Genomic DNA, 25,779 nt, shown 5'->3' on the forward strand with positions numbered 1-25,779 from the left:
TGGCAAGCTCGAGGGGAAGAAAGTTAGGCCCAGTTCAGTAGATATATACATTCCGGTCAGAACAGTCAGAGGGAGCCCAACACTGCTGGAACAGGGTACAATGTTAAAATATGTGTCCCTAGGGGGTGTACACCAGGATGCCCCGGGGGCCCACACACACTACCCCTGTGGGATCTTCCTGTAGGTGTGTTAAGAAACTCCCCAGCATCCGTCGCCACCCCCAGGATCATTAGGTCTAAAAAGGAAGGGCTATAAAGGCGGAGCCCTCCATTTCCTGACCATTATGGAGGTGATGATTAAATTTATTGTGCTGTGAAGGGGTCCCTCTGACGCCCCAACCATCCGTCTCAAAGATTTCCCCCGCCTGAGGGGTTAAAGTTCTTAGTACATCAAAAGAGCCTAAGAGGCTAAGTAGTTCCAGAGAATAGGGAGAGGAAACGTGGGAAAAGATAGGATAGAGGAGTAGAAGGATAGGGAGTTGATCAGCTTAAAGCAGGAGCAGATCCGGAACTAAGCTCCATCCCTGGTATGAGAGTTATGTTATAGTACATGGCCCAAGGTTCCCATATAGCATAAAACTTCTCAATTTTGTCATTCAGCTTAGCTACTATTTGTTCCTGGGACATGATCCAAGACACCTTTCTCTTGCAACTGGAAAGAAACCGTGGTTTTCTGCCAGGCCTTAGCTATAGTAATTTTCGCCCCCAAAAGGACAAAGAAGGAGAGAGCCTATAGGTGCTTAGATATTTCGGGGATGGTGTGGTTAAACAAGGCAATGTAGGGGTTGGGGCCTACTGAAACCTTTACTAATTTGCTAATTGTGTGGAAGATTTTCCGCCAAAAGGTTCTAATGCGGGGACAAGTCCACCAGGTATGTAGCATAGAGCCCTCTAGACCACAGCCCCTAAAGCAAAGAGGTGAGGTTCCAGGATAGATCAAAGCCAGTCTAGAGGGGACATAGTACCACCTGGACAGCACCCTTTACATTAGCCTCGATAAGGAAGATGTTACATATACCTCTGAAGGAGCTTATCCAGGACCGGAACCATTCTGTTGTCGTCCACGTTCCGCCCATGTCCTCCTCCCAGGCCTTTGCATAGGTCGGCTTACCCAGATTCGTCTGTAATGCGGTATATATTAGTGAAATTCCTCCCTTCTGATCTGAAATCTTGGAGCACCAATGCTCATAGGGGGTTATTGAGGGAGGTTCCGGTTTGGTGATCCAAATAGCGTTTAGGAAGTGTGAGATTTGTGTGAATCTGAACTGTTCCGTATTAGGCATATCTAACTTACGCTTACAGTAGGATAAGGTAAGAGGGCCAGTTTTGGTAAGTCCAAGTTTGTGAAGTAGGGATTCAAAGAAAGCCCTCTGGCCCTTATTAGGTGAGTAGTAGGAAATGAAAGTATAATGAAAGTATATAATTCCCCATCTATGTTCTGTCGAAACCAATATATAACGTCCATGGGGATTTATAACCATCTCAGGTTGAGAGAGGTTAATATGTTTAGCAAAACAGATTGTGACCTCTTTTGTGTTGTTGGGCGCTGAGGATAGGAAAAATTGGGGATACTGGCGGTGAAGGAATGTGGTATTGTAAGAAATGGGTCTCTTGCAAGAGGAGGATATCCGCGTGCATAGACTGGTAGAGTTGAAATACTTTTCTCCTTTTGAAGGGGGAGTTCAGACCCTGGGTATTATGTGATATGATTTTGAGGGTGGGGGAGATGTTTAGTTGATCAGGCATAAAGTGGGTGGTGCGAGGCCCTGCTAGTGGTAAGGATCTTACCTGACCGGTGTGAGGAAGTTGCCTTGAGATCCCTGGGGTTGGAGCTTGCCGAGTACACGAGACCTGGGAAGAGAAGCCAGAGGCGGAAGCGGAGTCCAGACGTGCTCATGTGGAGAGAAAAAGAGAGAGAGTGGAGAGGGGTGAGAGAGAGTAGAAAAGTGAGAGAGAAGAGGTTACATAAATCTGAACCAATAAACATTCCTGCATGTAAAACAAACGAATAGTAATGAAACGGGGGTCCCTAGACCCCCCCCATACCCCGGGGGTCAGAGTCCAAGCAGTAGGACTTCCAGACAAGAAACCTAAGGCACTATCAGTGCTCCTGGTTTCAACTTGAGGTGCACTGGGTCCACCACGGCCCCACCACCTAAAGAACAGAACAACTGAAGACTGTAAAACAGTCTAACATTTCTCAAAAAAAAAAACTGAGCGTCCCCACCTCAAAAACAATAAGAAAAAATATACCGTCAGCCGGGAGCTAAACAAGAAATCCCACCCCCTCCCCGGATCCCCCATTTCCAACCCGGGGGCCCGGGAGGACCGGTGAACACATAACAGCGGGGTGACCATGGGCTTATAGGTCGTTAGGGCCACAGACTCCAAAGAAATAATGGGAGATGACATTGCATCGCCTGGGCCTTTTGCCTCCACAGCGGTGCAGTGAAATCTGTGCGATGGGGTAGCAAGCCCAACCAGTAACTAAAATGTAATTTGAAACCCTAAAGCTACCCACATGGGAAAAATAATTGTGGAGTCACACAGAGTGAGGGGTAACTCTCAGTGATGTTAAATTGAACATTCATAACGCCTCCAAACACGATCCAGAATTATTTAGGCAGAATTACTACCCTGTCTCTGACCCAGGTCTTTAGAGTCGTAGGAGCAGTTGTTATCGGACCTGAAAAATCAGGGAGCAGAAGTATGGACAGTATCATATAATAAAGGGATCAAACCCTTAATGTGGGAAATCTCAGACGTGGGACAATGAGAGATCAGGGAGATTCTCTGAAAACTTGAATATGACAGAAGGAGAGTTCTGGATCAGAGCCCTGATCCATGGATGTAGCAGGACATCATAGGGGAAGATTTTCTTTCGAACGTTTAGAGCTTTGCTTTAGCCAGGTAGGTTGTAGTGGACTCACAGGTGGAGGCCTTTTTGTGGATGAAGTGGAGCTCCTGCTGTTCGGGGAGGGCAATGGATCCAGGGGAAGCAGGCCCAATTGTAGAAGCAGGCGTTCTCCCTCTGTGAAGGAAGAGAAGCTGAAGTTTTTGTCTCTGTAGGAAAAATTCAGACACAGGGGGAAGGACCACCGATATGAGATTTCCTTTTCCAGCAAAAGTTGAAGTAATGGTTTGAGGGAGAGCCTTTTTTGTACCCTGTATGGCGACAAATCTGCAAAGATCTGGATCCTGTGACCTAGCAATTTGAGGTTGTCTGCGCCCCTGGATCTCCTCATTATTTCTTCCTTAACAGAGCTGAAATGGGGTTTCACAATTATGTCTCTGGGGAGACCATCTGAACCAGGGGGTTGCAGAGCCCTGTGCGCTCTGTCGAGCTCCAGGCGGTGTTCAGTGATGTCTGGTATGAGGTTCCGCAGCAGAGTTTTCACACAAGTATGTACCTCTTTTTCTGATTCGGGGAGCCCTCGGATGCGAAAGTCATAACGTCTTGATCTATTGTCGAGGTCATCGATTTTCGCAAATGCTGTTTCAAGTTTATCCTGCATCTCTTGAATCCTTGCTGAGTTTTGATTAATGCGTGAGACAGCTTGGTCAGCTTTCTGTTCATTTGTGTCCATTCTTAGCCCTATTTGCTGCAGATCAGCATGAATGGAGGCTGTAATTTGGGCTGCATTCAGGGCCAGGCTTTTAGAGAGAAGCTAGGAGAAGGCGTCCATTAGGGATGAGCCGAACACCCCCGGGTTCGGTTCGCACCAGAACCTGCGAACGGACCGAAAATTTGCATGAACGTTAGAACCCCATTGACGTCTATGGGACTCGAACGTTCAAAATCAAAAGTGCTCATTTTGAAGGCTAATTTGCATGGTATTGTCCTAAAAAGGGTTTGGGGACCCGGGTCCTGCCCCAGCAAACATGTATCAATGCAAAAAAAAACTTTTAAAAACGGACGTTTTTTTCGGGAGCAGTGATTTTAATGATGCTTAAAGTAAAAAAAAAAAAAAAAGTGAAATATTCCTTTAAATATCGTACCTGGGGGGTGTCTATAGTATGCCTGTAAAGTGGCGCATGTTTCCCGCACTTAGAAGAACAGTCCCTGCACAAAATGTAATTTTTAAAGGAAAAAAGTCATTTAAAACTGCTTGCGGGTTTAATGTAATGTCGGGTCCTGGCAATATGGATGAAAATCAGTGAGACAAACGGCATGGGTACCCCCCCAGTCCATTACCAGGCCATTTGGGTCTTGTATAGATATTAAGGGGAACCCCACACCTAAATTAAAAAAAGGAAAGGTGTGGGGCCACCAGGCCCTATATACTCTGAACAGCAGTATACAGGCGGTGCAAACAAGACAGGGACTGTAGGTTTGTTGTTAAGTAGAATCTGTTTGTAATTTTGAACGGGTACATTTTTAACGTGTTTAGCTCCAGCCAAAAAATCTTTTTTAAGCTTTTTGGAAAACATAGGGAAGGGTTATCACCCCTGTGATATTTGTTTTGCTGTCTGTGCTCCTCTTCAGAAGATTTCACCTCACTTTTTGTCCCAATGACAAATGTTTTTTGAAAATTTGGGTTTTTTTGTGAAACAAGGATTGGTGATAAAGCATCAGTGGAAAGGAGAAATGTTTTTCCCATATTAACTTATACAGGAGAGAATTTTCCTTCCTAGGGGTAGATTTCATCTCACTTCCTGTTGTCTCATTCGGTTTGCAAGTAGGAGTCATTTGTAAGTTGGATGTTTGAAAGTAGGGGCCTGCCCTATATACTCTGCAGAAATTGGGGCCTTAGGTGTTGTTGTGGCCACAACACTGTAAGCCCTCACAGGGCCCTGCTGTGAAATATTAGATCAAGAATTGTAATTACATGCCCCTGTTGAACAGGGGCAGAAAAATTGGGCCTTTGGTGGTGGTGGTGGTGGTGCTGGTGCCACAACACTGTAAGTCCTCACTCGCTCTTGGGCGCAGAAACGGGCCCTGCTGTGAAATATTAGATCAAGAATTGTAATTACATACCCCTATTGAACAAGGGCAGAAAAATTGGGCCTTTGGTGGTGGTGGTGGTGCTGGTGCCACAACACTGTAAGTCCTCACTCGCTCTTGGTGGGTGCGGAAATGGGCCCTGCTGTGAAATATTAGATCAAGAATTGTAATTACATGCCCCTGTTAAACAGGGGCTGAAAAATTGGGCCTTTGGTGGTGGTGGTGCTGGTGCCACAACACTGTAAGTCCTCACTCGCTCTTGGTGGGTGCAGAAATGGGCCCTGCTGTGAAATACTAGATGAAGAATTGTAATTACATGCCCCTGTTAAACAGGGGCTGAAAAATTGGGCCTTTGGTGGTGCTGGTGCCACAACACTGTAAGTCCTCACTCGCTCATGGTGGGCACAGAAACGGGCCCTGCTGTGAAATATTAGATCAAGAATTGTAATTACATGCCCCTGTTGAACATGCTGAAAAACTGGGCCTTAGGCACTGGTGCTGGTGCCACAACACTGCAAGCCCTCATAGATACTCTAGTTGGAACGCAGCAACATGCCCTGCTGCAAAGTATTGCATCAAAATTGTAATTACATGTAAATAAAAAGAGAGAGGGGCGCACCGGCCATGTGCATTATCTTTTGTAAAACATTTATTGAATAAAATGATAAAAGAAATTACTCACAAGCAGTTGTAAAATCTGGTGCCATAAAACTCGAGCAACAACAAGCAGCAAGTGGTAGTAATGATGAGCGAAGCCTTCCAAAGGTCTTAGAGGAACATACAAGCTTCACTACTAGCTGACGCGTTTCGAAGGGCACGTCCCTTCTTCATCAGAGCTCAGCAGTCATGTCCCTGTTAAACAGGGGCTGAAAAATTAGGCCTTAGGCACTGGGGCTGGTGTCACAACACTGCAACCCCTCACAGATACTCTAGTTTGAATGCAGGAATGAGCCCTGCTGCAAAGTATTGCATCAAAAATTGTAATTACATGCCCCTGTTAAACAGGGGCTGAAAAATTGGGCCTTAGGCACTGGTGACGGCGACCAGAACCAAAAATGTTCTTACAAGCTATCAACGTGATCATTGAGGAGGAAGAGGATAATTACTCAGGATTAGGGATGAGCCGAACACCCCCCTGTTCGGTTCGCACCAGAAAAGTTTGTTCGAACACGCGTACACCGTTAAAGTCTATGGGACACGAACATGAATAATCAAAAGTGCTAATTTTAAAGACTTATATGCAAGTTATTGTCATAAAAAGTGTTTGGGGACCCGGGTCCTGCCCCAGGGGACATGGATCAATGCAAAAAAAAGTTTTAAAAACGTCCGTTTTTTCAGGAGCAGTGATTTTAATAATGCTTAAAGTCAAACAATAAAAGTGTAATATCCCTTTAAATTTCGTAGCTGGGGGGGTGTCTATAGTATGCCTGTAAAGGGGCGCATGTTTCCCGTGTTTAGAACAGTCTGACAGCAAAATGACATTTTGAAGGAAAAAACCCATTTAACCACTTGCCGACCGCCTAACGCACATATACGGCGGCAGAATGGCACGGGCAGGCAGAATCACGTACCTGTACGTGATCTGCCTCCCGCGGGCGGGGGGTCCGATCGGACCCCCCCCGGTGCCAGCGGCGGTCGGCATTTGACTGGGAGCGTCGGGAGGCGAGGGGGAGACCATCCGATCGTGGCCCCCCCCTCGCGATCGCTCCCAGCCAATCGGAATCCTCCCCTGCCTGTGTGTAGTTTCACACAGGCAGAGGATGTGATGTCATCTCTCCTCGGCTTTGGCAGTTTCCGTCCAGCGCCGAGGAGAGAAGACATGTAAGTGCACAACACACACACACACACACAGTAGAACATGCCAGGCATACTTTACACCCCCGATCCCCCCCCGATCGCCCCCCGATCCCCCCCAATCACCCCCCCTTCTGTCACAAACTGACAGCAAGCAGTATTTTTTTTTTTCTGATTACTGCATTGGTGTCAGTTTGTGACATTTACAGTGTTAGGGCAGTTAGTATTACCCCCCTGTAGGTCTAGGATACCCCCCTAACCCCCCCTAATAAAGTTTTAACCCCTTGATCACCCCCTGTCACCAGTGTCACTAAGCGATCATTTTTCTGATCGCTGTATTAGTGTCGCTGGTGACGCTAGTTAGGGACCTAAATATTTAGGTTCGCCGTCAGCGTTTTATAGCGACAGGGACCCCCATATACTACCTAATAAATGTTTTAACCCCTTGATTGCCCCCTAGTTAACCCTTTCACCACTGATCACCGTATAACCGTTACGGGTGACGCTGGTTAGTTTGTTTATTTTTTATAGTGTCAGGGCACCCGCCGTTTATTACCGAATAAAGGTTTAGCCCCCTGATCGCCCGGCGGTGATATGCGTCGCCCCAGGCAGCATCAGATTAGTGCCAGTACCGCTAACACCCACGCACGCAGCATACGCCTCCCTTAGTGGTATAGTATCTGTACGGATCAATATCTGATCCGATCAGAACTATACTAGTGTCCCCAGCAGATTAGGGTTCCCAAAAATGCAGTGTTAGCGGGATCAGCCCAGATACCCGCTAGCACCTGCATTTTTCCCCTCTGCCCGGCCCAGCCCACCCAAGTGCAGTATCGATCGATCACTGTCACTTACAAAACACTAAACGCATAACTGCAGTGTTCACAGAGTCAGGCCTGATCCCTGCGATCGCTAACAGTTTTCTTGGTAGCGTTTTGGTGAACTGGCAAGCGCCAGCCCCAGGCAGCGTCAGGTTAGCGCCAGTACCGCTAACACCCACGCACGCACCGTACAGCTCCCTTAGTGGTATAGTATCTGATCGGATCAATATCTGATCCGATCAGATCTATACTAGCGTCCCCAGCAGTTTAGGGTTCCCACAAACACAGTGTTAGCGGGATCAGCCCAGATACCTGCTAGCACCTGCGTTTTGCCCCATCCGCCCGGCCCAGCCCACCCAAGTGCAGTATCGATCGATCACTGACACTTACAAAACACTAAACGCATAACTGCAGCGTTCGCAGAGTCAGGCCTGATCCCTGCGATCGCTAACAGTTTTTTTGGTAGCGTTTTGGTGAACTGGCAAGCACCAGGGGCCTAGTACACCCCGGTCGTAGTCAAACCAGCACTGCAGTAACACTTGGTGACGTGGCGAGTCCCATAAGTGCAGTTCAAGCTGGTGAGGTGGCAAGCACAAGTAGTGTCCCGCTGCCACCAAAAAGACAAACACAGGCCCGTTGTGCCCATAGTGCCCTTCCTGCTGCATTCGCCAATCCTAATTGGGAACCCACCGCTTCTGCAGCGCCCATACTTCCCCCATTCACATCCCCAACCAAATGCAGTCGGCTGCATGAGAGGCATTTTCTTTATGTCCTCCCGAGTACCCCTACCCAACTAACCCCCCCAAAAAAGATGTCGTGTCTGCAGCAAGCGCGGATATAGGGGTGACACCCGCTATTATTGTCCCTCCTGTCCTGACAATCCTGGTCTTTGCATTGGTGAATGTTTTGAACGCTACCATGCACTAGTTGAGTATTAGCGTAGGGTACAGCATTGCACAGACTAGGCACACTTTCACAGGGTCTCCCAAGATGCCATCGCATTTTGAGAGACCCGAACCTGGAATCGGTTATAGTTATAAAAGTTAGTTACAAAAAAAAGTGTAAAAAAAAAAAAAAAACACATACAAAAATATAAAATAAAAAAAAAATAGTTGTCGTTATTGTTCTCTCTCTCTCTCTCTATTCTCTCTCTATTGTTCTGCTCTTTTTTACTGTATTCTATTCTGAAATGTTTTATTGTTGTTATGTTTTATCATGTTTGCTTTTCAGATATGCAATTTTTTATACCTTACCATTTACTGTGCTTTATTGTTAACCATTTTTTTGTCTTCAGGTACGCCATTCACGACTTTGAGTGGTTATACCAGAATGATGCCTGCAGGTTTAGGTATCATCTTGGTATCATTCTTTTCAGCCAGAGATCGGCTTTCATGTAAAAGCAATCCTAGCAGCTAATTAGCCTCTAGACTGCTTTTACAAGCAGTGGGAGGGAATGCCCCCCCCCAACGTCTTCCGTGTTTTTCTCTGGCTCTCCTGTCTCGACAGGGAACCTGAGAATGCAGCCGGTGATTCAGCCAGCTGATCATAGAGCTGATCAGAGACCAGTGTGGCTCCAAACATCTCTATGGCCTAAGAAACCGGAAGCTACAAGCATTTTATGACTTAGATTTCGCCGGATGTAAACAGCGCCATTGGGAAATTGGGAAAGCATTGAGGGCAGAGGAGAAATCTAGGGTCTAATAGACCCCAATTTTTGCAAAAAAGAGTACCTGTCACTACCTATTGCTATGATAGGGGATATTTACATTCCCTGAGATAACAATAAAAATGATTTTTAAAAAAAAATGAAAGGAACAGTTTAAAAATAAGATAAAAAAATAATAATAATAAAGAAAAAAAAAAAAAAAAAAAAAAAAAGCACCCCTGTCCCCCCTGCTCTCGCGCTAAGGCGAACGCAAGCGTCGGTCTGGCGTCAAATGTAAACAGCAATTGCACCATGCATGTGAGGTATCACCGCGAACGTCAGTTTGAGGGCAGTAATTTTAGCAGTAGACCTCCTCTGTAAATCTAAAGTGGTAACCTGTAAAGGCTTTTAAAAATGTATTTAGTTTGTCGCCACTGCACGTTTGTGCGCAATTTTAAAGCATGTCATGTTTGGTATCCATGTACTCGGCCTAAGATCATCTTTTTTATTTCATCAAACATTTGGGCAATATAGTGTGTTTTAGTGCATTCAAATTTAAAAAAGTGTGTTTTTTCCCCAAAAAATGCGTTTGAAAAATCGCTGCGCAAATACTGTGTGAAAAAAAAAAATGAAACACCCACCATTTTAATCTGTAGGGCATTTGCTTTAAAAAAATATATAATGTTTGGGGGTTCAAAGTAATTTTCTTGCAAAAAAAAATTATTTTTTTATGTAATCAAAAAGTGTCAGAAAGGGCTTTGTCTTCAAGTGGTTAGAAGAGTGGGTGATGTGTGACATAAGCTTCTAGATGTTGTGCATAAAATGCCAGGACAGTTCAAAACCCCCCAAATGACCCCATTTTGGAAAGTAGACACCCCAAGCTATTTGCTGAGAGGCATGTCGAGTCCATGGAATATTTTATATTGTGACACAAGTTGCGGGAAAGAGACAATTTTTTATTTTTTTTATTTTTTTTTGCGCAAAGTTGTCACTAAATGATATATTGCTCAAACATGCCATGGGAATATGTGAAATTACACCCCAAAATACATTCTGCTGCTTCTCCTGAGTACGGGGATACCACATGTGTGAGACTTTTTGGGAGCCTAGCCGCGTACGGGACCCCGAAAACCAAGCACCGCCTTCAGGCTTTCTAAGGCCGTAAATTTTTGATTTCACTCTTCACTGCCTATCACAGTTTCGGAGGCCATGGAATGCCCAGGTGGCAAAACCCCCCCCCAAATGACCCCATTTTGGAAAGTAGACACCCCAAGCTATTTGATGAGAGGTATAGTGAGTATTTTGCAGACCTCACTTTTTGTCACAAAGTTTTGAAAATTGAAAAAAGAAAAAAAAAAATTTTTTTTCTCGTCTTTCTTTATTTTCAAAAACAAATGAGAGCTGCAAAATACTCACCATGCCTCTCAGCAAATAGCTTGGGGTGTCTACTTTCCAAAATGGGGTCATTTGGGGGGGGGTTTGTGCCACCTGGGCATTCCATGGCCTCCGAAACTGTGATAGGTAGTGAGGAGTAAAATCAAAAATGTACGCCCTTAGAAATCCTGAAGGCAGTGATTGGTTTTCGGGGTCCCGTACGCGGCTAGGCTCCCAAAAAGTCCCACACATGTGGTATCCCCGTACTCAGGAGAAGCAGCTAAATGTATTTTGGGGTGCAATTCCACATATGCCCATGGCCTGTGTGAGCAATATATCATTTAGTGACAACTTTGTGCAAAAAAAAAAAAAAAATTTGTCACTTTCCCGCAACTTGTGTCAAAATATAAAACATTCCATGGACTCAACATGCCTCAAAGCAAATAGCTTGGGGTGTCTACTTTCCAAAATGGGGTCATTTGGGGGGGGTTTATGCCATCTGGGCATTTTATGGCCTTCAAAACTGTAATAGGTAGTGAGGAGTAAAATCAAAAATGTACGCCCTTAGAAATCCTGAAGGCAGTGATTGGTTTTCGGGGCCCCGTACGCGGCTAGGCTCCCAAAAAGTCCCACACATGTGGTATCCCCATACTCAGGAGAAGCAGCTAAATGTATTTTGGGGTGCAATTCCACATATGCCCATGGCCTGTGTGAGCAATATATCATTTAGTGACAACTTTTTGTAATTTTTTTTTTTTTTTGTCATTATTCAATCACTTGGGACAAAAAAAATGAATATTCAATGGGCTCAACATGCCTCTCAGCAAATTCCTTGGGGTGTCTACTTTCCAAAATGGGGTCATTTGTGGGGGTTTTGTACTGCCCTGCCATTTTAGCACCTCAAGAAACGACATAGGCAGTCATAAATTAAAGGCTGTGTAAATTCCAGAAAATGTACCCTAGTTTGTAGGCGCTATAACTTTTGCGCAAACCAATAAATATACACTTATTGACATTTTTTCTACCAAAGACATGTGGCCGAATACATTTTGGCCTAAATGTATGACTAAAATTGAGTTTATTGGATTTGTTTTAGAACAAAAAGTAGAAAATATAATTTTTTTTCAAAATTTTCGGTCTTTTTCCGTGTATAGCGCAAAAAATAAAAACAGCAGAGGTGATCAAATACCATCAAAAGAAAGCTCTATTTGTGGGAAGAAAAGGACGCAAATTTCGTTTGGGTACAGCATTGCATGACCGCGCAATTAGCAGTTAAAGCGATGCAGTGCCGAATTGTAAAAAGTGCTCTGGTCAGGAAGGGGGTAAAACCTTCCGGGGCTGAAGTGGTTAAACCTACTCGCGGCTATTGCATTGCCGACAATACACATAGAAGTTCATTGATAAAAACAGCATGGGAATTCCCCACAGGGGAATCCCGAACCAAAAAAAAAAAATCACGTGGGAGTCCCCCTAAATTCCATACCAGGCCCTTCAGGTCTGGTATGGATATTAAGGGGAACCCCGGCCAAAATTTAAAAAAAAAAATGACGCGCCAAAAAAAAAAAAGGCGTGGGGTCCCCCCAAAAATCCATACCAGACCCTTATCCGAGCACGCAACCTGGCAGGCTGCAGGAAAAGAGGGGGGGACGAGAGTGCGCCCCCCCCCTGAACTGAACCAGGCCACATGCCCTCAACATTGGGAGGGTGCTTTGGGGTAGACCCCCAAAACACCTTGTCCCCATGTTGATGAGGACAAGGGCCTCATCCCCACAACCCTGGCCGGTGGTTGTGGGGGTCTGCGGGCGGAGGGCTTATCGGAATCTGGAAGCCCCCTTTAACAAGGGGACCCCCAGATCCCGCCCCCCTGTGTGAAATTGTAAGGGGGTACTTACCCCTACCATTTCACTAAAAAACTGTCAAAAATGTTAAAAATTACAAGAGACAGTTTTTGACAATTCCTTTATTTAAATGCTTCTTCTTTCTTCTTTCTTGTATCTTAATATATCTTCTTCTTCTGGTTCTTCTGGTTCTTCCTCCGGCGTTCTCGTCCAGCATCTCCTCCGCGGCGTCTTCTATCTTCTTCTCCTCGGGCTGCTCCGCACCCATGGCATGGGGGGAGGCTCCTGCTCTTCTCTTCATCTTCTTCATCTTCTACTCTTCTTCTTTTCTTTTCTTCTCTTCTTCTCTTCTTCATTTTCTTCTCCGGGCCGCTCCGCATCCATGCTGGCATGGAGGGAGGCTCCCGCTGTGTGACGGCGTCTCCTCGTCTGACGGTTCTTAAATAACAGGGGGTGGGGCCACCCGGTAACCCCGCCCCCTCTGACGCACGGTGACTTGATGGGACTTCCCTGTGACGTCACGGGGAATGCCACAGGGAAGTCCCATCATGTCCCGTTCGTCAGAGGGGGGTGGGGTCACCGGGAGGCCCTGCCCCCGTTATTTAAGAACCGTCAGACGAGGAGACGCCGTCACACAGCGGGAGCCTCCCTCCATGCCAGCATGGATGCGGAGCGGCCCGGAGAAGAAAATGAAGAAGAGAAGAAGAGAAGAAAAGAAGAAGATATAGAAGAGAAGAAGATCAAGAGAAGAGTGGGAGCCTCCCCCCATGCCATGGGTGCGGAGCGGCCCGAGGAGAAGAAGATAGAAGATGCCGCGGAGGAGATGCTGGACGAGAACGCCGGAGGAAGAATCAGAAGAACCAGAAGAAGAAGAAGATGAAGGAAGATAGAAGAAAGAAGAAGCATTTAAATAAAGGAATTGTCAAAAACTGTCTTTTGTAATTTTTAACATTTTGACAGTTTTTTAGTGAAATGGTAGGGGTAAGTACCCCCTTACCATTTCACACAGGGGGGGGCGGGATCTGGGGGTCCATTTGTTAAAGGGGGCTTCCAGATTCCGATAAGCCCCCGCCCGCAGACCCCCACAACGACCGGCCAGGGTTGTGGGGAAGAGGCCCTTGTCCTCATCAACATGGGGACAAGGTGTTTTGGGGGGCTACCCCAAAGCACCCTCCCAATGTTGAGGGCATGTGGCCTGGCATGGTTCAGGAGGGGTGGGGGGCCGCACTCTCATCCCCCCTCTTTTCCTGCGGCCTGCCAGGTTGCGTGCTCGGATAAGGGTCTGGTATGGATTTTTGGAGGGACCCCACGCCGTTTTTTTTTTTTTTTTTGGCGCGGGGTTCCCCTAAAAATCCATACCAGACCTGAAGGGCCTGGTATGGAATTTAGGGGGACCCCCACGTCATTTTTTTTTAAATTTTGGTTCGGGGTTCCCCTGTGGGGAATTCCTATGCCGTTTTTATCAATGAACTTCTATGTGTATTGTCGGACCGGCAATGCAATAGCCGCGAGTAGTTTTAAACGGGTTTTTTCCTTCAAAATGTCATTTTGCTGTCAGACTGTTCTAAACACGGGAAACATGCGCCCCTTTACAGGCATACTATAGACACCCCCCCAGCTACGAAATTTAAAGGGATATTACACTTTTATTGTTTGACTTTAAGCATTATTAAAATCACTGCTCCTGAAAAAACGGCCATTTTTAAAACTTTTTTTTTGCATTGATCCATGTCCCCTGGGGCAGGACCCGGGTCCCCAAACACTTTTTATGACATTAACTTGCATATAAGTCTTTAAAATTAGCACTTTTGATTATTCATGTTCGTGTCCCATAGACTTTAACGGTGTTCGCGTGTTCGAACAAACTTTTTTCCTGTTCGCATGTTCTGGTGCGAACCGAACAGGGGGGTGTTCGGCTCATCCCTAATCCTGAGTAATTATCCTCTTCCTCCTCAATGATCACATTGATAGCTTGTAAGAACATTTTTGGTTCTGGTCGCCGTCACCAGTGCCTAAGGCCCAATTTTTCAGCCCCTGTTTAACAGGGGCATGTAATTACAATTTTTGATGCAATACTTTGCAGCAGGGCTCATTCCTGCGTTCAAACTAGAGTATCTGTGAGGGGTTGCAGTGTTGTGACACCAGCCCCAGTGCCTAAGGCCTAATTTTTCAGCCCCTGTTTAACAGGGACATGACTGCTGAGCTCTGATGAAGAAGGGACGTGCCCTTCGAAACGCGTCAGCTAGTAGTGAAGCTTGTATGTTCCTCTAAGACCTTTGGAAGGCTTCGCTCATCATTACTACCACTTGCTGCTTGTTGTTTCTCGAGTTTTATGGCACCAGATTTTACAACTGCTTGTGAGTAATTTCTTTTATCATTTTATTCAATAAATGTTTTACAAAAGATAATGCACATGGCCGGTGCGCCCCTCTCTCTTTTTATTTACATGTAATTACAATTTTGATGCAATACTTTGCAGCAGGGCATGTTGCTGCGTTCCAACTAGAGTATCTATGAGGGCTTGCAGTGTTGTGGCACCAGCACCAGTGCCTAAGGCCCAGTTTTTCAGCCCCTGTTCAACAGGGGCATGTAATTACAATTCTTGATCTAATATTTCACAGCAGGGCCCGTTTCTGTGCCCACCATGAGCGAGTGAGGACTTACAGTGTTGTGGCACCAGCACCACCACCACCAAAGGCCCAATTTTTCAGCCCCTGTTTAACAGGGGCATGTAATTACAATTCTTCATCTAGTATTTCACAGCAGGGCCCATTTCTGCACCCACCAAGAGCGAGTGAGGACTTACAGTGTTGTGGCACCAGCACCACCACCACCACCAAAGGCCCAATTTTTCTGCCCTTGTTCAATAGGGGTATGTAATTACAATTCTTGATCTAATATTTCACAGCAGGGCCCGTTTCTGCGCCCAAGAGCGAGTGAGGACTTACAGTGTTGTGGCACCAGCACCACCACCACCAAAGGCCCAATTTTTCTGCCCCTGTTCAACAGGGGCATGTAATTACAATTCTTGATCTAATATTTCACAGCAGGGCCCTGTGAGGGCTTACAGTGTTGTGGCCACAACAACACCTAAGGCCCCAATTTCTGCAGAGTATATAGGGCAGGCCCCTACTTTCAAACATCCAACTTACAAATGACTCCTACTTGCAAACCGAATGAGACAACAGGAAGTGAGATGAAATCTACCCTAGGAAGGGAAATTCTCTCCTGCAAGAGTTAATATGGGAAAAACATTTCTCCTTTCCACTGATGCTTTATCACCAATCCTTGTTTCACAAAAAAACCCAAATTTTCAAAAAACATTTGTCATTGGGACAAAAAGTGAGGTGAAATCTTCTGAAGAGGAGCACAGACAGCAAAACAAATATCACAGGGGTGATAACCCTTCCCTATGTTTTCCAAAAAACTTAAAAAAGATTTTTTGGCTGGAGCTAAACATGTTAAAAATGTACCCGTTCAAAATTACAAACAGATTCTACTTAACAACAAACCTAAAGTCCCTGTCTTGTTTGCACCGCCTGTATACTGCTGTTCAGAGTATATAGGGCCTGGTGGCCCCACACCTTTCTTTTTTTTATATTTAGGTGTGGGGTTCCCCGTAATATCTATACTAGACCCAAATGGCCTGGTAATGGACTGGGGGGGTACCCATGCCGTTTGTCTCACTGATTTTCATCCATATTGCCAGGACCCGACATTACATTAAACCCGCAAGCAGTTTTAAATGACTTTTTTCCTTTAAAAATTACATTTTGTGCAGGGACTGTTCTTCTAAGCACGGGAAACATGCGCCACTTTACAGGCATACTATAGACACCCCCCAGGTACGATATTTAAAGGAATATTTCACTTTTTTTTTTTTTTTACTTTAAGCATCATTAAAATCACTGCTCCCGAAAAAATGGCCCAGGTCCCCAAACACTTTTTATGACAATAACTTGCATATAAGCCTTTAAAATTAGCACTTTTGATTTCTCCCATAGACTTTTAAAGGGTGTTCCGCGGCATTTGACTTTGCCGCGAACACCCCAAATTGTTCGCTGTTCGGTGAACTTGCGAACAGCCAATGTTCGAGTCGAACATGAGTTCGACTCGAACTCGAAGCTCATCCCTACTCACAATAGTCACTCAGCATCAGCATAGGCAGTCTTTAAAGGGATCTGAGATTTAAAAAAAAAAATTTGGTTACATCAGCATCAGGTGCTTGGTAGCTGGTGGTGATCCAAGACTGATTCATTTTTATGAAGGTCAGTTGATCGACCGAGTCGGTGGACAGACGCACCCTGTGATCGGTTACAATGCCTCCAGCAGCACTGAATGTGCGTTCTGAAAGAACGCTGGATGCAGGACAGGCCAGTAGCTCAATTGCATACTGTGCAAGCTCTGGCCAGTGATCCATCCTCAAGACCCAGTAACCCAGAGGATTTTCGATGGGAAAGGTATCCAAGTCAGATCTTGCCCCTAGGTATTCCTGCACCATGTAAAAAAGATGCTGGCGATGGTTGCTGGAAACTGATCATACCTTGGGGCTGCGGACTAAAAAATTGTCTGAACGCATCGGTCAGACGGCCACCTTCTCCACCGCTTCTTTGCCTGACCGAAGCCTCAGCAACACGTTGTCCAGAAACAGGAGTTTGTAACCTCCCAGTCTCTGGGAACGCATTGCACAAACCTTTCTGCAAGGCCTCCTGAAGATGTTTCATCCTCTGATCCCTCTGCGACGGCAAGATAAGGTCCGCAACCTTACCCTTGTAACGTGGATCAAGGAGGGTTGCCAGCCAGTATTGGTCCTTCTCCTTGATACCACAAATACGAGGATCCTTACACAGGCTTTGCAGGATCAGGGAGGCCATGCAGCGTAGGTTTGCTGAGGCATTCGGTCCGGAGTCCTCTGGGTCACTAAGGATGACGTGGTCCGCAGCCACCTCCTCCCAGCCATGTACAAGTCCATGTGTTTCTTGGGACTGATCCCTTAAAGACTGCTGCTGATGCTGAGTGCCAGGCTCCACCTCCATACTGACACAATCCTCCTCCTCCTCCTCCTCGTCCTCTTCCTGTGTGATCGGCAGGCACACAGGAACACTGTCTGGATAAAGGGGGCCTTGAGAGCTAAGGAAGTCCTCCTCTTCGTGCCTCTGTTCTGCCTCAAGGGGGACAGTGTCACTGATGCATGCACTGTCACTGCTCACCATCCTCGTGGCCTCCTCAAATGGTGACAGGACAGTGCATGCATTCCTTATCATGGCCCACTGACGTGGGGAAAAAAAAACAAGCTCCCCTGACCCTGTCCTGGTTCCATAGTCGCACAGGTACTCATTGATGGCCCTCTGCTATGTGTGCAGCCGCTGCAGCAGAATGGCCAACGCTGAGTTCCACCTGGTGGGCATGTCACAGATTAGGCGGTTCTTGGGCAGGTTAAACTCCTTTTGGTGGCATTATATGACCGGCGGAAATGCACACAGACTTTCCTGGCCTGCCTCAGGACATTCTGTAAGCCTGGGTACCTGCCCAAGAACTGCTGCACCACCAAGTTAAGGACGTGAGCCAAACAGGGCACATGGGTCATTTGTCCCTGTCGGAGGGCAGAGAGGAGGTTGGTGCCATTGTCGCAAACCACCATTCCTGCCTTAAGTTGACGTGGCATCAAGCACCTCTGAACCTGCCCCTGCAGAGCTGACAGAACCTCTGTGCCAGTGTGGCTCCTGTCCCCCAAGCACACTAGCTCAAGCACCACATGGCATCTTTTGGCCTGCGTACATGCGTAGCCCCTTGAACGCCTACGGAGCACCGCTGGTTCCGAGGACAAAGCACAGGAAGAGGCCATGGAGGAAGAAGAAGAGGAGGGGGTGGAGGAGAGGGGTGTGTCACAATCATTAGTAGTGGCATTTTGGAGGCGTGGTGGCGGAACAACCTCCAACACTACTGCACCTTGTCCTGCATCCTTCCCAGCTGCCAGCAGAGTCACCCAATGCGCCATGAAATTTAGGTAACGTCCCTGTCCATGCCTGCTGGACCATAAGTCAGCGGTAATATGCACCTTACCGCTGACCGCCCTGTCCAGCAAGGCCAAGACATTGCCTTCCACATGGCAGGTCAACATATGTCTGGTCAAGCATGTGGTACCCAAGCGGGAGATGTTTTGGCCATGCGAAAAACGCTTGAGACATATGTTGCAAATAGCAGCGGTGCGATCTGATGCACTCGTCTCAAAAAAGGCCCACACCAAAGAACTTTTTGAATAACGCGCAGAGACTGCAGCGCCTTGCACATGTGGAGCTTTGGGGTGTGATGCAGTCAGTGTGCTGCCCTTAGGCTGGCCCCTGGAGGGCATCCTGCCTCATTGGTGATGTGCTGCCTCCTCCTCCTCTCTCCTATCAGGCACCCACGTTGAGTCAGTGACCTTATCATCCCCTCCCTCCTCATCACCGGAGCAAACCTGGCAGTATGCTGCAGCAGGGGGAGCATGACTGCCAGATTGCTGTCCTTCTTGGGCACCCCCTCTGTCCGTGCTCACGTTACTGCCTTCATCTAGCTCAGTGTCATCATCAGTGCCTTCAAAACGCTGGGCATCCTCCTGGAGCATGTACCCAACACTGTGGTAAAACAGTTTGAGGGACTCCTCAGGAGGACATGATGGGGCTAGGGAAGGAGTCACTGATGACATTGAGCCGAGGGAAGAGGCCGCTGCTTTGCCAGACAAAATACCCTGAGCATGGGTGAGAGAGGATGAGGAGGATGAGGATGGCTTGGTCATCCACTCGACCAAGTCTTCCGCATGTTGCGGCTCAACACGGCCAGCTGCCGAAAAAAAAGGCCAAGCATGTCCCACGGCCACGTTCTGAGGAGGATGCACTGTTTCCACGACCAGCACTAGACACAGAGCCTGCTTGCCCTCTTTTATTGGCTTGTGACTGTCTGCCTCTCTTTGTTGGCCTTCCAGACATACTAATGTCCCGTAGCTGCACTAAGCTGGGCTATATATATCTATATATAGATATATCTATATATCTATATATAGATATAGATATATAGATATATCTATATATAGATATAGATATATCTATATATCTATATCTATATAGATATATAGATCTATCTATCTATCTATCTATCTATCTATCTATCTATCTATCTATCTATCTATCTATCTATATATATATAGATATATATATATATACTTATACTGCAGCTAGCAAAATCAACTGCCTAGGTAGCTTTAGCTGAACACTGTGCAGAGCTCGCAAAAAACTAACTTGTAGCTTATTTAGCTGCCTGCGGTAGTGATAGGATCAGGAAAACACCACCAACCTTCTACAGGTAGCTTTAGCTGAACACTGTGCAGAGCTCACAAAAAAATAACTTGTAGGTTTAGCTGAACACTGTGAGGAGGACGCACTACACTAACTTGTAGTTTTAGCTGAACACTGTGAGCAAGACGCACTACACTAACTTGTAGCTTTAGCTGAACACTGTGCAGAGGTCTCACCACACTAACTTGTCGTTTTAGCTGAACACTGTGAGCAGGACGCACTACACTAACGTGTAGCTTTAGCTGAACACTGTGCAGAGGTCTCACGACACTAACTTGTAGTTTTAGCTGAACACCGTGAGCAGGATGCGCTACACTAACTTGTAGCTTTAGCTGAACACCGTGCAGAGGTCTCACTACACTAACTTGTAGTTTTAGCTGAACACTGTGAGCAGGACGCACTACACTAACTTATAGCTTTAGCTGAACACTGTGCAGAGGTCTTACTACACTAACTTGTAGTTTTAGCTGAACATTGTGAGCAGGACGCACTACACTAACTTGTAGCTTTAGCTGAACACTGTGAGCAGGACGCACTACACTAACTTGTAGCTTTAGCTGAACACTGTGCAGAGGTCTCACTACACTAACTTGTAGCTTTAACTGAACACTGTGAGGAGGATGCACTACACTAACTGTAAATAGTCTAGCTTCCTGACTGTGGTACTAATAGGATCAAAAGAACACCAGCAATTTTATTCAGGTAGCTGTAAATACTCTAACAAGGCAATCCTGCCTGTCAGTAGGAAGATAACAGGAACGGATCTAGCTAAACTGAATACAGTGTATATAAATATATATATATATATATATATATATATATATATATATATATATATATATATATATATATATATATGCAACAACTAGGATGCATATATATATATACACAATACACTATAAGTGCAGCTAACTCACTGACTGTCCTGCCTAATCTAGCTAACTCAAATGAAATGACACTGTCACTATATAAGGCAGCCTTATATAGTGTGGGGCGTGTTCTAAAACCCCTGAGCCATAATTGGCCAAAGCCACCCTGGCTTAGGCCAATTACAGCTCTCTCTACCGATGGCGCTGTGATTGGCCAAGCATGCGGGTCATAGTGCATGCTTGGCCAATCATCAGCCAGCAATGCACTGCGATGCCGCAGTGAATTATGGGCCGTGACGCGCCACACGAATTTGGCACGAACGGCCCATATCGTTCGCAATTCGGTGAACGATCGAACAGCAGATGTTCGAGTTGAACATGGGTTTGACTCCAACACGAAGCTCATCCCTAGCGTTCATCATGGAGGGGGAGTCTGAGGGCACAGGGATGGCAGAAGTTGTCTCTGTTACAGACAATAAAAGACCTGTGTGGGGGTCCATCATAGGTGTGGGGGGAGACCAGGGCACATCCTACCCAGGAGGGACTCCGTGGATGAAGGAGAGGTGACCAGGGGTAGGGGCAGAAAGTCCATACCTGGGGACTGAGGAAGCTGAGTGTCCTGGTCCGCTATGGATTCTTCAGCTCCTTCTGGCTGGAACGCCGGCCGCCTTCATCTGGCCCTCCAAGTTCCTCCTAACGTGTGCCATTTTTTTTCTAATGGTTCCCGGGGGTCTCCCCTGCTAGTGTGTCCCGATTAAATGCTCTGGGGATTGCTCAGAACGCTCCGGTGGCTGCTACAGTGCCGTGGTGGAGCAGAGCGCTAGTAGCCAGCGGCATTGTTTTTTACATTCAGCTGTCAGCGGGGAACACCAGAAACATAAAGTAGGCTTCAACTAGGCTTTAAGCAAAATGAATACAAAGCTGTGCTAGAGTTTGTAATTATAAATATAAATTACATCTTTATGCATATATACTGAGAGAAATGTAGTTTATCTTTTGCTGACTTCTTTTTGAAAATGTGGGTAAACTGTTTTTTTCTGACTAGCCAGAATCGATGATCCAAAGCAAGCAGATCACAAGTAAAGCAAGATTGATGTTGGGTCTCCTGATTTGCATAGTTTTTCTGGGTATGTATAATTTAGCCTGAGTAGGGATGCCTGTCCCCTGCCAGCCTGCTGCAGAGAAAGGTCACTCTTCTCTATGTGAAAACAGTGGTCTCTCTGCAGAGGTCCAACATGTCCACTGATAAGCCCAAGCTATATCGTATAATACTTATGACCCTTACTGATTGGAGGGCCACAGATCTGACTTAACCGGGGACGTATCGTACCTCTGCAGGTAGACCACTGCTTCAACACAGAGAACAAGGATCCTTCTCTACAGCATGCTGGCAGGGTCCGGCTTTTCTACTCAGGCTCTGGCTGCATTTTACAGTATAAAGAAATACATGTTTAATTTTAATGCACCTGAAATGTATTTAATCTAAAAGATCAGTTGTATTTTTAAATATTTGTACAGTGCAGTCTCTAATTATAATTTTAGTGCCAACTGGATATGAATGTAACTTTGAAATGTAGTAACATTATAGTTAAATGTCAGGGCCGGTGCAAGGATTGATGTCTTCACAGGCAATATCATTTTGATGTCCTAAAGTGACTGTCTAAGCAGCCTTATGTTGGTGCCAGCCCTGTTAATAGTTAATCCTCCTCCTTTCAGGTCAGCTATGGAGCCACCGATTACTCATTAAGTGACAGACTCCTTTACCCGCATGTTTTCAGGACCGTTCAGAATGATTATGTCTATTATTTAGCAATTGCCAAACTAGTGAAACATTTTGGCTGGAATTGGGTTGGAATACTTTTTTCAGACAATGATACTGGAGAGAATGAAGCGCAAATTCTGAAGAGAAATTTGGCTTCCCAGGAGATTTGTGTGGCTTTTGAAAAAAGAATGACCGTGAATTCCGCTACAATGGATCAGTGGACAGACACACTTAGTAAAGTGCATTGTAAAGTTTTAATACTTTGTGGTTCCTTCACAAGCAATGCTCGGGGATACCTTAATGAATACTCTCAGTTCAATAGAAACAATATTCTTATCCTTCCCCCAGGCTGGACTTCAGGTGAAATCAAGATGATAACCCTTTTGACAAATTTTATAACAAGTTTGTCTTTACAGTTGAATGATCCGCAAATTCTTATTGATGAAAGTCCATTTGATGACAATCTATTGTCAAGACATTCACAAACTGAACAGCTGATGGATAATCTGATCATTACATTTTACAATATAACATCAACTCAAAATGGGAAAAATATTTATTTCCAAAACTTTACTATTTTTAGTCAGAGTTTCCTAAGAGTCCTTTTTCCACAAATTAAAGGAAGTATGCTTTGCGAAGAATCTCTACGAGTGTATATTGCAGTAGAAGCTATGGCTGAAGCTATACATTTTTTCAACAAGTTTAATCACAGTTTTAATATTAACAGATTTAAGCAGGTAAAATAGTATAGTGCAATAGTCTGTAAATTATTTTTCAGATTTTTTTTTGTATAAAAACGTAAGAAAGTACTTTGACCAAAAATTTGGGGTTTGTTATAATTATTCTACAGGATTTATATAGCGCCAACTGTTTGCACAGTGCTTTGAAAAATAACAATACAATATAATACAATGCAAGAGGTTTAGGAGGGCCTTGCTCGTGGGAGCTCACAATCTAAAAAGAGGCTGCAAGTGATACAAAAGGTAATAACTGTATTGGATGAGCTAATGAGAAAATAAAAGTATAGTTTTTAGGTGGTGGCAGGATAGGCTTCCCTGAACAGATGAGTTTTCAGGGATTGCTTGAAGACGGACAGAGCAGGAGATAGCCAGACAGATTGCATTAGAATGTTTTAAAGGATGAAAGAGTCTCTGAAGTAGTCTTGGACAAGACCATAGGAGAAGGTGATGAGGGAGCTAGAGAGCAGGAGGTCTTGTGGGAGCGGAGAGGATGGTTTGAATTATATTTTGAGATGAGGTTGTTGATGTAGCTCCTCAGGGCAGAGCTCTTGTTAGTAGTTAGAATTTTCATTGTTAGATGAGCGCAAGCCAGTGGAGAAATTGGCAAAGAGGGTTGGTGGTTAATGAGCTGATGGTAAGGTACATACATCTAGAGGGGGAAGGTGTTATAGTCGAGGTGAGGGATACTAAGAGATTAAATTTGTATTGTTAAACGAAGAAACTGCGCTATATGAGATAAAAAAAAGATGTAATTTCACAATTGGTGCTGCATAACCTGAATAATAGATTGCAATTAGATAAATAAATCACTATATTTCACAGTGTTCTCTCACAACAGTGTTGCAAATGATCGCATCACAAAGGAGATCACAACTTGAAGTAATATAAAGTCCATGTGAGAGTTATTAATTATAAAGAGAATTGAGCTGGTAATACAGTTGATCGATAATTGGTCACAATATAAAAGAGTCTCTCCTTCATATAAAATAGTGACATCAAACTGGAAAACACCAAAGAAAATAGTGATGTAAGATAAGAAAGTCCTTCCACCTGGGAAATCACAGCCTCTTACCAGCTGCCCAGATCTCTTATCAGGAGATCAATTCCGCTTTTTGGCTTATGACCCAGCCACAGTCTCTTAGTAAACCAATTAGATGCCACTTCTCCTTCTCTCCAGTCTTTCCCAAGAATCTCACAGTCAGCCATCAACCAGATGAGAAAAGAAAAAAACTCCCATAGTGCAAAACTGTAAATTTCGTTTTAATGGTAATAAAAGTATTGCACTTACATATAACACGAAAAAGGATAGCATCTGACAACCATTCGAGCCGGCCGGCTCACTCGAACTAACGCCCGTTGCTTCCGGGACCACACGCAGTGTTTGGTGGCATCAGCATGCCGCTCTCCCTACGCTGTTTCGTCAAAACTGACGTCGTCCAGGGGCATGTGGAAAAAGGTGCTCTGGTCAAATGAGCCCAAAATTTGACTTACTTACTTTGGCCTAAACGCAAAACATTTTATCATTTTCCATCCACTTCACAATTATGTGCCACTCTGTGTTGGTCTATCACATAAAATCCCAATAAAATACATTTACATTTTTTGGTTGTAACATGACAAAATGTGAAAAATTTCAAGGTTTATGAAAACTTTTTCAAGGCACTGCTTCAACCCTATCCTTAAAGGCGTTGTAAAGGTTCGTGTTTTTTCACCTTAATGCATCCTATGCATTAAGGTGAAAAAACACCTGTTAGTGACCGGCCCCCGGCCTCCCCCCCATTTTACTTACATGAACCCTCGAACTTGTCCCAAAGGGACATGCCATCTCTCTGCTAGGGGGTTCTCGGCTGTTGATTAGATAGATTGATAGCAGCGCAGCCATTGGCTCCTGCTGCTGTCAATCAAATCCAATGATGCCAGCGCCAGGGGGCAGGGCCGAGTCCTGCATTTGGCTTCTATGGATGCCAAATGCTGGACTCCTGAGCACGCTCCTGGGAGAGCGCTTCTCCCATGGGGCTATCCGATGTGGGGAGGAGCCGAGAGAGCTGCCGAGAGACCCCAGAAGAGCAGGTTTGAGGACACTCTGTGCAAAACGAGCTGAACAGTGGAGGTAAGTATAATATGTATGTTATTTAAAAAAAAAAAAATTAACATTTAGTGTCACTTTAACCACTCCTTCTGAAGAACGTTCGGGGAACGTCCACTCAGAAGGAGGAAGCTCCCACCCAGCCATTTATGTGCAGTGGCCGGGTGGGAGCTTCCTCCTTCTGAGTGGACGTTCCTGAACGTCCTTCAGAAGGAGTGGGACCGCGGGGGCATGCTCCTGCGCAATCCCGATGTGTGCATGTCCCCCGGACACGTCGCATCTCGGAACGGCAGGAGGGCACTGTGATTTGCCCTCCTGATCCACACGATGGTTGTGTCTAATCACAGCCATCGTAATATAAACACAGGGGGAGGGGTGACATATGACAGGTGATCGCACCGCTGCGTGCCCACACAGAGGCATGATCCCGATCTGCCTGTGCCCCCCAGAGACAGGAGAGATGTTCAAGACAGGAGGGCTCTGTGATTGGCCCTTCTGATCACATGATGACTGTGTCCAATCACAGTCATCATATAATGTCAATAGAGAGTGGTTGTAACTGCCAGTAAGAGCCT

At 45.5% G+C, this 25,779-nt stretch overlaps 1 protein-coding gene across 1 annotated transcript in view; it reads left to right on the plus strand.

The window, feature by feature from the left end:
- The window catches only part of LOC141141162 (vomeronasal type-2 receptor 26-like), a 164,816-nt gene that overhangs the window by 58,630 nt on the left and 80,407 nt on the right, over positions 1-25,779 (plus strand). Inside the window, exon 3 of the mRNA XM_073628884.1 lies at positions 22,333-23,115. Within this exon, the coding sequence (XP_073484985.1) occupies positions 22,333-23,115 (783 nt within the window). The remainder of the gene's footprint in view (positions 1-22,332; positions 23,116-25,779) is intronic.

Source organism: Aquarana catesbeiana, linkage group LG01 (genome assembly GCF_042186555.1).
Source record: "Aquarana catesbeiana isolate 2022-GZ linkage group LG01, ASM4218655v1, whole genome shotgun sequence".
NCBI lineage: Eukaryota > Metazoa > Chordata > Amphibia > Anura > Ranidae > Aquarana > Aquarana catesbeiana.